Consider the following 17,856-nt stretch of genomic DNA (forward strand, 5'->3'; position numbering starts at 1 on the left):
AATAAACAACAACACTAAAGCTATTGTGTTATACCTGTATGTAAAATAAAAATACACTGCACCCAAAATATTTCATAGTTCAGCAATACTGATCAATCTAATAAACTTAAACCTACTCCATCCTTCCTATTCTGGAGTACTTAGCAGGAATATTAAGCAGCCTAACTAATAGGGTTGCAAACTCCCTGCAAAAAAAAAAAAATAGGGAACCACCCCCCCCACTTCATGATGCTTAATCAATGTAATCAACTTTAATTTGATGCAGTGTAAAAAAATGCACACAAATAAATTATTTTTCAAGAATAATTAAATAGATTCAACATCTTTCTTCAACAGAACTGTAGACTGCACAGATGGTATCTTCCCAAAGGAAAAAGTACTATAGCTTACTAGAGTATATTAGACTTAACAGTTACTATATACTGTAATGGACTTCTATACATTTAAATCAGATTAAAACTTTGGGTGTAAGATTCAGATAATTATTTATTAAAAGCTGGACATTTTAAATGAGAATAAGAAAGAAAAGTATGTCTTTGTGCCCCCTTTTCCCTGTTCATGCCCTATCGGCCCCCCTGGCTAAACTTTGCTAGATCCGCCCCTGCACAGTTACCAGCCGTCAGCTACTTAGAAAAGGATCCTGGTGTAGAAAGTAAATAAATTCTAACAACAGCTTATCAAGGTTAAACGTGCTGCTGTTGTTCAGCTGCTGGTTTCCTCTTTCTGGTGCAAAGTGGGCCAAAAACAAAGAAGAGATATGGACTCGCGACAGAAAAGCCGATCAGCTGATCATTAATCAGTTTCATGATTGAAGTAGCAACAGGAGAGGGAGAGAGAAGAGGCAGTCGCTCCATATATTGGTTATTAAGCTTAACGCGGGAATGCTTTACAAACATTCAGAGATGAACTTACACACTTGCTTTACTTCTCTCTGGGATAACTTCCTCGGAGATGAAATGCTGGTTTAGTAGCAGGCTACAAATACACACAGCCGCTCTATCACGTGAGCACACTGCTCTGACGTGCTATGGTTATGAGCCGAGTTACGCTATGTCGCAAGTTTTGTGAGGTGCTTTTTTTGATATTTAAGGGATCGGATTACATTTTTTATTTCTCTCCGATATCCGATCCAGTAATTTATGTCAGTATCGGACCGATACGTAATATCGGATCGGTCCATCTCTAGTAGAAATGTCAGGCAGATAATCATCTAAACCAAATGCCTGGTATAGCTCTGATGCAGGGAGATCCGATGTCAAAAATCTCAAAAAACTTGAGATTGTAACCCTGAAATACATATTACATGTAGTAGTGCAGATAAAACTGGTTGAATTTGGGACCAATCGGATGCCTCATTGATGGAATTGCATCATCTTTTACACAGCAGTTCATATAAAACATGCATTCATAGCATTTAGGCTCTCTAATTCCCATTTTTATTTACATGTTTATCATTTTAAAATTATTATGTAGCACACATGCAAGCAAAACCCTTTGGAGTGATGTGCATTTATGGATAAATGCAATTTTTTTATAGTTGCATTATTGAATAAACACTGTGTTCACTAATATCATTATTCTAATGATAAATGGCAAAGCTAATTAAGGACAGAAGTTATCAAACTAGGATTGGTGATAATCATTAGTTATTTTGAGTCATAAAAATCTCAGTACTGTGGCCATGCCTCGATCATGGAGTTACAGACCCCTGGGCACAGATGTTTGATGGGCTTTTGACAGCTTGTTTTAAGGATCAGGCTTGTTTCTCTTTTCTTCAGTAATCAGACATATCATACAGGACTGTGTGCAAACATGTACATAAAATAGTTTGAAATGAGTACACATACACACATACCTGCTCTTTTCCTCACTTTCTCTCTCTCTATGTCTGATTTCCTCAGCACCTCTTGACAGTACCACAATGCTGCTTCTACATCAGAGTTGAAGTAATAATGAAGTAGAGCCCAGCACGCTTTTATCAGGAAAAGCACTGGGATGTGTTTGCTTAGAAAAGGAATAAGCATTGATTCTATGTCAAAATCCAAAATTAAGTATATAAAATAATAATACAGGTAAAACAGAAATATTTTTTGGATACTTCCTTCTTCGGTTGTGAGGGCAGCCTGGTTTTGAGTCAAACCTTTAGGTCATAGATTTATGGTGATTGTGAGTAGCTAACCCTTAGCTGCTAACCTAAAGCTAACCTTTAGTCATGTTATCACACCAAGCATTTCAAGAACTTTAAAGTCAAGGGCAATGTTTTCTTCCTGAATTTTTAAATTTCCTCCTTTTTCTTGTCATGGCTGTTTCATTAATTTTTCTTCCGCTCCTGTGTGTCCCCGCACCCTGTGCTCGCTGCTCTTGTCTTCCCTGCTCCTTCCTGGAGAAAAATAACAAAGAAGCAACTTGTCAGGACACTCAACTACCACGGGCATGCACTCACTGGACTTGATACTAATAACACTAATGTGGCATCTCACGCAATGATCCCACAACAAGGAGCGCTCAGCCACCGTCTAAAGAAGCTCCCCAACGACGCTTCATTAGCTGCAGGTGTGTGAGTCATCATCTGCTTCAGGTGTGGCCATCCTCTAGATAGGACACGCCCACCAGGCCTACCTGAAACCCAGTACTCAGCCACACTCACAGACACACCCACTTGCCTATGCATACCAGGACAGGGAATCACAAGAACAGCAGCAGTGCTGCTTGGTCTCATTTTCCTCATGAATAGACACCCCAACTGAGTCCCTGGACACATACCCAGTATGCACATTGGAGGCTGTGGTAATTCATTAAAAGATGATGTAAAAGGACAACATGTGATGCTTAGTAAGTTCAAAAACAAGGCCAGAGTAAAGGAATTGTTGGAGATGGCTAACAACGTCTACTATTACAAGTTATATAGGGCATGGTGTCCATGGTAAAAATTACAGGGGATATTCCTGATTTTTTTCATAGTACCAAACACTGGCATTTCTTTGGGGAAGAATGCGCTTTTACACTGGCACTTTGGATGCCAGATGCACAGTAACTACTCCTCCAGTTGGTTAATCTGACAGATTGACGATTGCTGAGTAACAAAACAAATTTAGTCTAAGAAACATTTACTTTTCCAACAGTGAAAAGAGGGGAAAAAATGAAGTAGTGATTTATCCCACAACAAGGTCCACATAGTAACAACAGACAGAACAGTCCAGATGGTTCCCCAAGGGTGAAGCTGGGGAGGTGAGACAGAGTACGAGAGAGTGTGAAACAGAGGCAGGTGTATGTGTGCATGTTTTCTCGCATGTTTAATCAGCCGTGTGTGTATTTACATCTGCATGTATGTGGCTGAGCAGGTGTGCATGTGCATGGCTTTCTGCAATGTCCGTTATGTATCGTATGAATGTTTCTGCATATCTGTGTGTATTTCTCCATCTCCCTATCTCTTTGTGGGGGCATCTGTTGTGAACCCCTGCCTCTCACCTCAATTTCCCATCCCACAGTCATGTCTGTCCTTCTTCCTCTTTTATATCTAAGAGGACAGCATGACAGAAGGCAACACAAACTACAAATACCCACTGGTGTTTGTCCAATGTGATGTGTGCTGTTAATTGCAAGGTGTGTTTACAGATGGATGTGGTTATGTGTGTTTTTAAGCATATACGCATTTCCTTCTGACAGCCCATCTACCTGATACAAGCTGTGATGTTCAAGCTTTTAGTTGTATGGATAAGTGGTTGAATGGCAGGGTTATGTGTGTCTTTATTTACTTTATTTATTTGAGTAATGATTTAAACACATTTTATTTATTTATGTATTATTATCTCACTAGGGATATCGGGACATAAATCTTAAATAAAAAATTACATTCATGCAAAGTATTAGGAGTAAGGTTCTAAAGAGTCATTTTGTGGGAACAAAATGTGCTATATCTTGAATTTCTTATGCAGTGCTGTGCAAAAGTCTTGATCAGTCCCTTATGTCTTTATATTTTTCTAGGAAAATAGGATGTAGGCACAGAGATTGAGACAAAAATACACAGAAATGCAGTATATAAGAGAAAAATAGAATGTGTACAATTCTACGTGCAATCCTTTTTTCTTTGCAATTGAGAGGTGCTCAAATAGGTGCTTGAAACATTTTTATTTTTTTTAACTGAGAATTTTGAAAAATGCAGACAACAGTTTTCAAAATTCATTCAACCCACTAGACTACAAAAAATATTTGAGCAACAGAATATTTTCTCAGAAGTGCAGTGACCAAGTGGATATCAGCAGTTAATCCTGAAAAGAAGACCTTAAGCAGTACCTCTTATCCGACCCACCATAGTGTTAGATAAACGCACTCAGAACATGTGTTATTGTTAAATATGCTTGTTCTCAGTCTCTCCTGTCTTTTCCTTTCCTGCAGCGTGTCAGTGCCATACTAATGGTTCTGTTTCTGAGGTCTGCAACCAGGAGACTGGAGAGTGCCACTGTAAGGAAAATGTGCTTGGACAGAAGTGTGACAAGTGCAGGGTAAGTGTAAAGTTTTCTCTACTGACATCCCTGGTTTGTGTTGATGGACTTGTAGACTTTAATTATTTCCAGCTCTATCTCTCTCTTTTTTTTAATCTTCTGTTTTTTCTTTCTGCAGTATTATACCGACAGAGTATTTCACATCTGTGTTTTTATTTGAATTTATCTTGCTTGTCTCATCACATATAATGTGTTTTTAACCACTGGTATACAGAGTACCGACAGGTCAAAGCTGATTAATGTGTCTGCTGCTGCACAGTAAATGAGGTATTATAAGGCAGTCGTGACCTTTAGGTGCTTATATGTCATTGTTAACCTGTTTCTGCAATTTCCCAGCACCTACACAGTTTTTACTTCTAACACAACCTAAGACCCACATGCAAAGCTTTTTCACAAGAATTGGTTTACAGTTGCATTGACAGTATTTGCAATATTTAACCTTGTGTTACCCTGTATTTCAGTTAGCCACACAACACAACAACCGTGTAATTCGTTAGTGTGTAGCCTTGACTTTTTTTAATTTTCTTTTTAACTCTACTGTTTTTATTGCCCTGCTTTCTTACTCCTCCTTGTCTATCTATCCTCCACTATCTGTATTCTGATTGGTCCAGCCTAACAGCTGGTGGGATGCTGAGCATCAGGAGTGTATGCCCTGTCGCTGCAGCCCCTACGGATCTATTTCTCAGCGCTGTGACGTCGAAGGCCGCTGCATCTGTCGCCCTGGCTTCGTGGGCCGACGCTGTGATCTCCGTCGCCTAGGTTACGAAAGGCGGGAGACACGGCGGCCCGTGGAGCGCATCTCAGTGGACTCTGCGCAGCAGAGATGGGGGGGAATAACCCGCACGGGTGGTTGTCCCAGGGGCGCATATAGGCCTAAGGCACGGGTAACACGCGCTGCATGTGGATGGCAGTGGTGTGTTTTTAGTAGCATGGATGTGCTTTCGAGATAAACTCTCTTGGTTAAACATATTGTGGTTTTGGTTTTAAAGCAGTGCACGGCAACGGAAGACAAGTTTATATATAAGGGTTTTGTGAGCATGGCTCTTCCTCTGTGTGTGTGTTTCTTTTAATTCTGAATGTAATCAGTAAAATGTCATCCCTCTGAGTAACTCGAGATGTTTGTTGGGGCTGAAAATTGGCGTTGTAAATGTCAATAGTTTTGGCAAATTATGATGTTCATGATGTTTTTTTGTTTTGTTTTTGTTGTTTTTCTAGAAGTAGACACACTAATGAAGCTATTTTTTTCTTTTAGTTGAGCTTTTTTTCTTTTTTGTTGTCTTTTTTTTGTATGATAACTTCTGAAAATACCTTTGATTAAAAAGTATTGAGTCAGGCTTTATATAATATGATAGTTTAGTTGGCATGGAGATGTCAGATAGCTTTCAGAGATCTATAGCAATTTTTAGGCGGCCTCTAAGCTGAAGACTGATAGAAAATAAAGGTGACTGATTTTGCTAATTTACAGACAAATTTTACTCTGAATAGTTCATAGTAAAATATATATATATATATATATATATATATATATATATATGTATGTATGTATGTATATATATATATATATATATATATATATATATATGTATGTATGTATATATATATATATATATATATATATATATATATATATATATATATATATATATATATATATATGTATATATCCATAGGTCCCTCATCCTATTCATGTAGCCCCTTCCGCCGGGGTTAAAGGTGTACTCTCAGTGGCAAGGGAACAATAAGAGAACAGCACCACCAAGGCTGGAGACGGAGCAATACTGGAAGAGCATATGGGAGAAGGATGCAACCCATAACGGCAATGCTCAGTGGCTAGAGGATCTGAGGGCTGACCACAGCGACCTCCCTGAACAGGGTCCAGTAACCATCACAGTGGCAGATATCCAAGAAAGGGTCTCCAGTATGAAGAGTTGGACAGCACCAGGGCCCGACATGGTTCACGCCTACTGGCTGAAGAAGCTGACTGCACTCCACGAGCGTCTGGCAGCACAAATGAACCAGCTGCTAGTTAACGAGAGACACCCGGAATGGCTAACCGAAGGCCGGACGGTCCTGATCCCCAAGGACCCCAAGAAGGGACCGGTCCCCTCCAACTACCGACCAATAACCTGCCTCAGTACTACATGGAAGCTCCTGTCAGGCATCATATCGGCTAAGATGAACAGGCACATGGGTCAATACATGAGCGGGACACAGAAAGGAATTGGCAAGAATACCAGAGGCGCAAAACACCAGCTACTGGTAGACAGAACAATCAGCCGAGACTGCAAGACCAGACTGACCAACCTGTGCACTGCCTGGATTGATTACAAGAAGGCCTATGACTCAATGCCCCACAGCTGGATACTGGAATGCCTAGAATTGTACAAGATCAATGGGACCCTAAGAGCCTTCATCAGGAACTCAATGGGGATGTGGCGTACAACACTAGAGGCCAACTCCAAGCCCATAGCACAAGTCACCATCAAGTGCGGGATCTACCAAGGAGATGCTCTGTCCCCACTGCTGTTCTGCATAGGCCTGAACCCCCTCAGTGAGATCATTAACAAGACTGGCTACGGATACCGACTACAGAACGGAGCAGTTGTCAGCCACCTCCTGTACATGGATGACATCAAGCTGTATGCCAAGAGTGAACGAGACATCGATTCACTGATCCACACTACCAGGCTATACAGCAATGACATTGGAATGTCGTTCGGACTGGAGAAGTGTAGTCGGATGGTAACAAAGAGAGGGAAGGTAGTCAGAACTGAGGGGATTGAACTACCAGAAGGCAACATTGCAGACATAGAGGACAGTTACAAGTACTTGGGGATCCCACAGGCGAATGGGAACCATGAAGAGGCCGCTAGAAAAGCTGCAACCACCAAGTACCTGCAGAGGGTCAGGCAAGTCCTGAGGAGTCAGCTGAATGGTAAGAACAAGATCCGGGCCATCAACACGTACGCCCTGCCCGTGATCAGGTACCCTGCTGGGGTAATAGGCTGGCCAAAGGAGGAGATAGAAGCCACTGACATAAAGACAAGAAAGCTCCTTACCATGCATGGAGGGTTTCACCCCAAGTCCAGCACCCTGAGGCTGTACGCTAAGCGGAAGGAAGGGGGCCGGGGACTGGTGAGTGTCAGCACCACAGTCCAGGATGAGACAACGAACATCCAAGAATACATTAGGAAGATGGCCCCAACTGACCGAGTGCTCAGTGAATACCTCAGGCAGCAGAAACCCAAGAAAGAGGAGGGAGACGAGGAACCATCATGGAAGGACAGGCCCCTGCACGGTATGTACCACCGGCAGATAGAGGAGGTGGCTGATATCCAGAAATCCTACCAGTGGCTGGACAAAGCTGGACTGAAAGACAGCACAGAGGCACTAATCATGGCAGCACAAGAACAAGCTCTGAGCACAAGATCCATAGAGGCTGGGGTCTATCACACCAGGCAAGACCCCAGGTGCAGGCTGTGTAAAGATGCCCCAGAGACAATCCAGCACATAACAGCAGGGTGCAAGATGCTAGCAGGCAGGGCATACATGGAACGCCATAACCAAGTGGCCGGCATAGTGTACAGGAACATCTGTGCCGAGTATAACCTGGAAGTCCCGAGGTCAAAATGGGAGATGCCCCCAAGGGTGGTGGAGAATGACCGAGCTAAGATCCTGTGGGACTTCCAGATACAGACGGACAAAATGGTGGTGGCTAACCAACCGGACATAGTGGTGGTAGACAAACAGAAGAAGATGGCCGTAGTGATCGATGTAGCGGTTCCGAATGACAGCAATATCAGGAAGAAGGAACACGAGAAGCTGGAGAAATACCAAGGGCTCAGAGAAGAGCTCGAGAGGATGTGGAGGGTGAAGGTAACGGTGGTCCCCGTGGTAATCGGAGCACTAGGTGCGGTGACTCCCAAGCTAGGCGAGTGGCTCCAGCAGATCCCAGGAACAACATCGGAGATCTCTGTCCAGAAGAGCGCAGTCCTGGGAACAGCTAAGATACTGCGCAGGACCCTCAAGCTCCCAGGCCTCTGGTAGAGGACCCGAGCTTGAAGGATAAACCGCCCGCAGGGGCGTGCTGGGTGTTTTTTTATATATATATATATATATATATATATATATGTATATGTATATGTATATATATATGTATATATATATATGTATATATATATATATGTATATATATATATATATATATATATATATATATATATATATATATATATATATATGTGTGTATCGGACCCTTATTTAGCTGCTTGTATCATATGTCAAAAAATATTTTAATGATCCGTTCATAAATGTTTGCTTTCTTCTTATTGGTTGCCCCTCACCTGGCTTGAGCAAACAGAACGTTTTTCTAAAGAGATTCAATTCAATTTTATTTTATTTATACAGCACTAAATCAAAACAACAGTCGCCTCAAGGTGTTTTATATTGTAAGCTGGATCCTACAATAATACATACAGAGAAAAACCCAACAAACCCCCTATGAGCAAGCACTTTGGTGACAGTGGGAAGGAAAAACTCCCTTTTAACAGGAAGAAACCTCCGGCAGAACCAGGGAGGGGTGACCATCTGCCAAAGAGAGATCTATTATATGGTCTTTAATACTTATATCCAACGTTATATATTTATAAAGATGACCCACAAAAAGGAAAAGTAATATTGCCTCTACAATTATTTCCTCAGTTTTTCCCGTCTTTATATTTTTCCAGTCTTCTAAAAAGTCTTGTCTGTTTTTCTAACCGCTTTATCCGAATTTGAGCGTGTCTGACATTTGTTTATCCCGGATCAGTTTATACTTTGTCATTTCAGCTCACTATCTCAATGCCAATGGTCTGTGTGTTTCTCCAGGCTGGGACTCATGGCCTTACCACAGGTGGAACCTGCATCCCATGTCACTGCAATTCATATGGTTCCAAGTCATTCGACTGTGATGAAAACGGTCAGTGTCGGTGTCAGCCTGGCGTCACCGGACCCAAATGTGACCGGTGCTCACGAGGATATTTCAACTTTCAGGAGGGAGGGTGCACACGTAAGCACAGAATTTTTAGTCTACTTTTCACAGAGGGCTTTTCCTCATTTCAGTCAACAAATGCAAGTCCGGAATTTGTAGCAAAAGTAATGTCAGCAATCCTCCCCCTCAAAAAAATCCTCTTTAAATTACCGTTCTGTTATTCTTTTCTTTTTAATTAGAATTTTGAACAAACTAAGATAAAGAAATCATATTTCTATCCCTTCTCTGCCCTCAAGTATTGTTTCTGTTGTGCTCAAGAAGAGGCAGAGTTAAAACAGCCTGAAAAAATATGTAAATCGTAACGAAAAGTAATAAATTGGAGCTGCTGCTTTCTGCTACGCTGCAATTTACTTTACTAAAACGCAATATACTGTCACTATGGACATTTTTATTCCGGGTTCAGATGAATGTGATTATAGTGTTCAGCCACACCTGAACTTTCAAAGCCAGACAGCATTTTGTAATATGCTGCAATTGTTCTCATGTACTTTTTTATGTCGTGACATGTATTATATACAGCTAAGCAGTTCCCTCAGGCAAAAGGCCTGAGATGGAACCAAAAAAAATCTATACCTGTAAATACACAATGAAAGGAACAAATGAAAGACAGAAGAAGGAAAGGGAGACGCAAAGCAATGAGTAAAACATTGCCAGGAGAAACTAGCTGCTGAAGGTCTTTAAAGAGTGAACACACACACACACACGATAAGAAAAGAGTTGTTATTCATGCTGTTTGGTCAATAAGGAAAACGGCAAATAAAAATTATGTGTCTAGGATATTTATAGGAGACAATGTTTAATAGATCCATCCATCCACTCTGCTTAACTGGTAGCCGAAGCCTCTCCCAGCTTACATTGGTTTATCCAATCAAATATTAGTCAAATTTACTGGAATATCTATTTTAATGCTTGATTTAAAAAACAACAACAAAAGGACACGACATACCAAACTGTAGCTGTATGTGTGTGTGTATTTATGCAAATTGCATAACTCTATATGAATGTTCAATGAGGCATTCTTCAATTAGTTTATCAATTTGTCTAATATATATTTATATTTATTATGTTAACTTCTGTTTCCCTTATTGCACTCTGTGACTGGTGCTGTGTAAAATTGTGAGGGTTCCAGGTAATTAATTTTCCACACCGAATGCCAGTCTTCATCCTGTAGCGGTGATTCAAGGTCCGAACCCATTGGGATGTAAGAACAAGCACGCGTTTCTATTCGCACCTCAAATTAAAGGTCAAGGTTTGTACATCAGTGATTTGAGCTGGAAGTGGAGACAGAATTATTCTGTGCCAATTAAGTCAGAGTGTAACCCCTAAAAAGAATGAAGGTATGTGCTGTAAAATTTCAGTATGTTTTATTTATTTAGGAAAATGTTTTCCTTATGTGCATTTAATGTTGTATTTCTCTTGAATTTGCATAAATGACACAGTTACACTCATGTCAGTTGCCCAAATAGCCAGGTGAGTTAACATTAGAGAGCTATGTTTACCTACCACAACAGTAAGTGTCTCTTATGAGTCTCTGTGTGTGCCCTCTGCAGCAGTTACTACCACAAAAGACAAATTCTTCCCTCTAAAAACAACCCCAAAGCTCTTTTTTTCATACCAGCCATTATTAAACTGGCCTTTAAAATTCAATTTTTGTTGATAACAGCTGATTTTTTTCCAGCTGCTATGCTCGCTCACCTCTCTTTGCTTTAAATTCTCTTTAACTACCTTTCTGCCTCTTTTACAGCATGTCAGTGCAGTCATGTGGGGAACAACTGTGATGCTAACACTGGGCAGTGCATCTGTCCTCCGAACACAATCGGTGAGAGGTGCGATCGCTGTGCTCCCAACCACTGGGGGCATGACATCGTAACTGGATGCAAGGTAGGCTGAACAGTGAGCGTCCACATCAAAGGACACTCACTTATGAGTGTACATACGGACACCACATGCCATAATGAATGGGTTATTGAACATGAAACAGAAATATGAAGGATACTGAAGAATGCTTTATCACCACACAACCTTGGGGCCTTCTGTAATTATAGAAAATATTTTTCAGACAACACATTTTTGTTAATTTATTTATTTACTTATTTTTATTTTTTTAACTTTCACTTCTAAACCTGAAACTAACAGGTATGTCTGTGCATTTAATAAAAAGTAATCATTATTTGTGAAATTATAACATATTTTCAAATGTATTTAATGTCTTTCTGATAAAATTAGAAATTCACTGTACTCACTGATCCGGGTGTTTAATTAATATTTTACAATAGATGTAAGTTAAGTGATTGTTTGTGTATATGATGTTATTATGTTATGTATAGTGTATGTAGGTAATTTTTGGACTACCCTTGCCTTGTTTCCACACTCTTATAACCTGCTTTCAGTTCTTTATTCCTCATTCAACTGATCTCTACATGCTCCCTTTCTTTGGCATTTTGTTTTCTATTACTGTGTTGGTTTACTCAGCTTTTTTCTTTATCTTGTTTTTGTGCTTTAGAAGGTGTTGTTTTGCTCTGAAACTATTTGACCAATGAGCCGTGAGGCAGCGATAACAGTAACCTATTAGAAACAGGAACAGGCTACTAGTAATTAGACGCTTCAACCTAATCCACAGGAGTACACCGGGACAACTAAGAGAAGAGGAATCAGACAAATCTACATGATAAAAAAAACAAAGAAAATCACAAAGCTACAACCTAGATGTCAATGAGGTCTCAGTAAAAGCACAACAGGAAGAAAAACACAGAGCGAGCAAAAAAAAAGTTAATTTCAAGGTCATGTGGAGATGCTCAAAACAAAAAAATGTCATCAGCTCATAAAATATTGCTGAATATTGGGTTATTAACTCTAACAGTGTTACTTTGGGTCAGTAGATCAAGATTTCCTATTTAAAAAATTTCGATTCGGAGTTGAAAGTCTTGCTGTGATTCTGTCGTAGTTCCTCTCATTTCAGCAGAGACATAGTTTACTTGATGATATTTGTCCATCTGCAGTCTTTGCTTCTGAGCATGCAAAACAAATATCTACTTTTTGTGGTGTTTTCATCTTTAATTGCAACATCTATTAGGGGAACATGGCATTATACAATGATGTCCACTGTAACAAGTGGAGGTTCTTCTCTCCACTCATGCATACATGTAAAGTTGTCATGCTCACTTTGTGGACACAAAACCGTGACTGAATCGTTGCACTAAGATACAAGTTTGTGTTATACACATACAAAGTTTTTCTTTGATGTTTTCATGTCTGAATAGAATTTGGGTTTTTTGTGTGTTTATATGTAGGAGTGTGGCTGCAATGTGATCGGCTCAGTGACCCAGCAGTGCAACGTAAACACAGGCTGCTGCATCTGTCACGACTCCTTCAGAGGAGATAAATGCAATGAATGCCAGATTGGATACAGAGACTTTCCTCAGGTAAATGGTCCAGATTAAAGCTGCTAATATTTCTCATATTGTCATAAATGTCACTTTTATCTCTGCTGACATGAAAGACGAGACGCTGGAGAGAATCCCTACGGGGATTCAGTCATTAGGACTTGATAATGTTTGTAGCTATAGTTGGACAAGCAAAATAGATTTTCATAGACATGACGATGCTGTTGTCATTAATTTTATGAGCACTGAAAACCTGAATAAAAGCATTTGTTTCCTTTCCTATTTATAAAAGTCCAACAGTTTCATCGAAGCCAGTATTAGATCATTTTTATGGCAGAGCCAAACTTTTCAAGACGTGCTGATATTTCTGTATCACAGGTGCCTTTTATGAAAATGAATTATTAAAAAAAACATCCTATAGCTTAAATATAGAGTGACATTTTAATCAAAGCTTAAATGGACATTATTGCCATTTTTTTGTTTTGTTTCAGTCTTTCTTTGATAAGACTTTGAAAGTTTATACATGATCTTATATTTGTCATTTGGCTTTGTTGTGTAGCTTATGATAGAGGAGTTGTTTTGTTTTTAGCACGGTTACTGAATCAATCAAGGAAGACACTCTTTAAAAAGTTCAGAAAAAAGTTGTTTTTTTACACTTTTCAAACCAGAAAAATTCTGGTTCTGGTGTTTGTCTGAAATTCTCAGTTGACATTGGAGTGAGAAGATAATGGCAACATTTTCATTTTGGAGTAAGTTGTTTAGTGAAGCATAAAGCTAGGACACACTCTGCTCCCTCCTCTAAGGCCTGTCATGTTGTTGATAGCAAAAACTTGCTGTATTTTTTCCCCCACAGTGCGTCCAGTGCAAGTGCAACATCGCAGGATCGGACAGCCAGACTTGCGACCAGGAGAGAGGAGCCTGTGGCTGTGCAGATCGAACAGGAAAATGTAGCTGCAAGGTAACAGCCACCTTTTCACATTATGTTAAAGACTTATTTTATTCATTTATTTATTTATTTATTTTTCTGGCAAGATACTGGCAGTGTCCAGTGAATGTTTTTATGGGAAAGCGAGAAAAAGCATGTGCTGTTTATTATTTTGACTCCTCGCAGAGATGATAGGTTAGATTTTAAATGTCAGTGCAGATTTAAAACCTAATTTGCATGCTTTCGCTGTCCTTTCTGTCTCTGTGGGGAGCCTGCCCATGTTTGTGTTTTAAAGTATATGTGTGCGCGTGTGTTTGTATGTAATTATTCCAGCAAATGTCACCGTGCCGAGTATGACTGACATCTGCGCACGATGACCTCCATATACTGGAAGAGACATACATGCAAACGTATGAGGTGTGATCAAAAAGTTCAGTGAAACGAGCCAGAAAACTTGCAAAAGTGCGAAAGGACAGAGCAGAACTTCCAGGAAGTGATCTAAAAATAGTTGTGGTGTGTGTGTGAAGATAATCTTGGAGGAGAGATCAGATAAATTTTATGGCCTGGGTCCCAAAACGTTGTCATCACACCTTGTACACTAACAGATATAAAGATGCTGTCATGGTTTGCAGACCAGAACTCAAATGCAGGACATCAGAGGCAGAATGAATAAATGGGAAGTAAATTTTTATTGCTTATATAAGTCCCAAACAAAGAAAGGTCAAAAGGTAAAGCATAAATCTAAACTGCTGGGAGCCAGGGGAAAACCAGGAAACACAAAGAATAACTCAGATCACGCCCCACCACACCCTCCTTTATATTTCCCATTTTGTCATGTGTCCGTCAGCAGTACTCTTCACTTTGACTGATACTCACTGAAATAGTGTTGTCACAGAAGGTGAGATTCTACCACTTTCCAGCACCAACCCTTATTTCCCTTGTTGGAAATAGCGATTTCATATTTACCTGAAAAATATCCAATGTTGTTTTTCTGACTATCTTTGAAATCATATTTTTTCCACAAGACACAATGTGGCAAAATTACTAAGCTTTAGCTCAATTTTCTTAATTCGAAACATTTTCTTCATCCCGGTAGAGGGGTCTTTTTGATCATGGTCAAATTGTCTCAGTGCAGTAGTAACTTTACTTGATGAATAGTTATGCTTGCATTATCCCTGCACTGCTTCTGATTTAGCATCTGTATGTGTGAACTATACACATCTGATGTTTCCTAGATTTGTCCTGTCTGTGTGTCAGAGAAACAGAAATTGAGTTACAGTCAGAGTAGTTAAATGTTCTACCTGAGAAAACTGAAATTTGATTCATCCATCACCATCATCTCTCTCTGTCCTTGGAAAAACCCTGACAGGCACATTTTTACAGGAGTTACACACATATAAAGCTTAAATTTTACACCTCTTATCGTCACGTTGACAAGGTGATCGCATTACTGCATATGCACTCTTTTCATCATTACCTTGCTGAAGATACACACTTTCACATATTTGATAGAGACTGGTCCACCTGGCATCACTTTTCATCTCTGCTGTCACTTACTGGTCACATTATGACACACGCAAAAATGCAAACCTTTTGCGCATACACACACATATACCACCTGATTCATGGCATGTAATGAGGCTTTACATTACTGAGTGTCATCTTCTCTCTGAAAAGGTAGGAGGTTGACTTGCAATCACTCGGTCATTAGTAACCTGTCTCCTGTATGTAGACATCCTGTATGTTAATGTGTACCTCTCTGCCTAGCATGTGATCTACCTACATTGCGTTATATCATCAGGCACATCACTGCTCTTCAATTTTGTGCTTTAACATTAAAACTTAAACGAAATCATGTCATAACTTACTAACCCCTAAATTAAAAGCTGCTGCAATCTAAATATTTTTTTTTAATAAAGCAAGCAGGCAGAGATAAACATTAATGAACAATCTGGTAGGAAAGTCTTCAGCATATGCATGATGGTAAATGGTAAATGGCCTGTATTTATATAGCGCTTTACTAGTCCCTAAGGACCCCAAAGCGCTTTACATATCCAGTCATTCACCCATTCACACACACATTCACACACTGGTGTCATTCATGTGTCATGAATGACACATGATGAATGTTGCACATCAAGTCAAGAATGTTCCCCTGCATGAAGGGGAACATGCATGCATGTTGGCTGTTGTTCACAAAACTTACAAAAGGGAAACAGTAGAGTTCTGAAAGAAAGAAAACCATCAGCCTATCAAAATGTTATCGATGCCTTCACTTTTGACAGAAGCAATAGAATACAGAATGAGAAACAGGCACATTCTGTGCGCTCGGATTCAGCCAAATGTATTGGATGAGATTACATCATTCCACAGAACAGTGATCATAAATATACAGCTAAGTAGCCAGGGAGCTTTTCAGAGGGATAAGAATGGGAAATACTTACCACATATTTGTTACATTCTTTTGTTACAGCATTTAAAGTAATAAAATAGCGTTGTAAAGAATTATTGCTCTGAAATATTTCCGATACGTGTCCTTGTTATAGAAGCTGCTCTGCTGCCTGTCTGGTAAGCAGTGCAAAAGGTGCAGTGCAGGATTATCAATGATGGATAACAGTTTGTTCCATGATCTCCTCTCAACCACAGCTTAAAAAGTGTCCAATTTGCAGCCAATCATAGAGCTCCCCTGATCAGTTTATTTGGTCCGTTGGTCACACAAGCTTTGATGTTGCTCCACCAGCAGACCACAGCTAAGTACACTGCGCTATCCACAACTTACTAATAACTGCTACCACTAACTATTAATAAAATATCTCCAACACCAACGTGGAATGTCATACCTGAGCTGCATTCCACTTTCTGAAGACTAAAGACATACAAGAGATCAGTGTGTCAGCAGTGAAGGAAAACAACACTAACGACTTTGGGTACATCTTTTTTTTTAAAGTAAGGAAGTACAGTATATAGTGCATTTAGGTTAACAATTGTAGGGAATCTGAAGAACAATTAAAGGAAATAAAACTGTCACTGTGCACCTACCTTCGGGGCTGTACAGGGACTGAATAAAGTATAATACAGTTATGAGCAGTAGTTACAGTAATTCAAATGTGGGTATGTGTGGATTTTTTGGTATTGCTGTATGTGAGCATGCAGTGGGATTTTCTTTCTTTTGTGATACAACCCCCCCCCCCCCCCCCGCTCCCAAAAAAAGAACTGTTGTTGATTATGATAAGCAGCCCCCATAGTGACATAATGATTTACTTTTAATGAAGAAATCCTAACGTGGTCCTCACTTCCTGACTATACCTTCCCACTCTTCCCTCCTCTGTCCTTTCTCACTAACCTGCAGGACTTTTTGACAGAACTCAACATTAATTGGATGATGTTGTGTTGACAGCACTGTAACTTTCCTTTGCAGAGAGAAGGCTTAATGCACAGCCCTGTCCACAATTCCATTTTAGACCAGTCGAGTCTCAGCTTATTTACTCACAATGTAAACAGCCGGTCCAGATTCTTATTGCCACCCCAGTGAAGCCAAGACACCAAATGCATTTCCTGGCAAGCATATAAACTAATCAGTTAAACTTTTTATGACATCTAAGAAGATATTAATCATTAAATTGCTGTAAACACATAACTAGGGCTACTTCTGGACTGCTACTTTTATCTGAAGGGTTTAGACTTTCAGCCGTGCTGACATGTTCTTGAGTGAGACACTAGATCCCAAGAGTACTATTAAGCTAAATGTGCTTTATAGCCTCAAGCAGAAAAGAGTCATTTAAAGTATTTCCTAAAGAAATGTTTTCATTTAAAGTATGCATAGAAAGACTGGCTCAAAGGTTGCTTTAATTTGCTGTGTCACATTTTAGGAAAATGTGGAGGGAGACTACTGCGATCACTGTAAGCCTGACACGTTTGGGTTATCCCTACGAAACCCGCTGGGCTGCAGCAGGTGTTACTGTTACGGATTGACCCACTTCTGCACAGAGGCGCAAGGACTTATCAGGATGTGGGTAA

The 17,856-nt window shown here is 39.9% G+C and overlaps 1 protein-coding gene across 1 annotated transcript in view; it reads left to right on the plus strand.

Moving 5' to 3' along the window:
* Window positions 1-17,856, plus strand: part of lama2 (laminin, alpha 2) — a 234,305-nt gene that overhangs the window by 134,271 nt on the left and 82,178 nt on the right. Inside the window, exons 22-27 of the mRNA XM_080290182.1 lie at window positions 4,396-4,502; window positions 9,369-9,549; window positions 11,276-11,412; window positions 12,822-12,953; window positions 13,768-13,872; window positions 17,709-17,852. Coding sequence (XP_080146308.1) covers window positions 4,396-4,502; window positions 9,369-9,549; window positions 11,276-11,412; window positions 12,822-12,953; window positions 13,768-13,872; window positions 17,709-17,852 — 806 coding nt within the window. The remainder of the gene's footprint in view (window positions 1-4,395; window positions 4,503-9,368; window positions 9,550-11,275; window positions 11,413-12,821; window positions 12,954-13,767; window positions 13,873-17,708; window positions 17,853-17,856) is intronic.

This window comes from Astatotilapia calliptera, chromosome 15 (genome assembly GCF_964374335.1).
Source record: "Astatotilapia calliptera chromosome 15, fAstCal68.1, whole genome shotgun sequence".
Taxonomy (NCBI): domain Eukaryota; kingdom Metazoa; phylum Chordata; class Actinopteri; order Cichliformes; family Cichlidae; genus Astatotilapia; species Astatotilapia calliptera.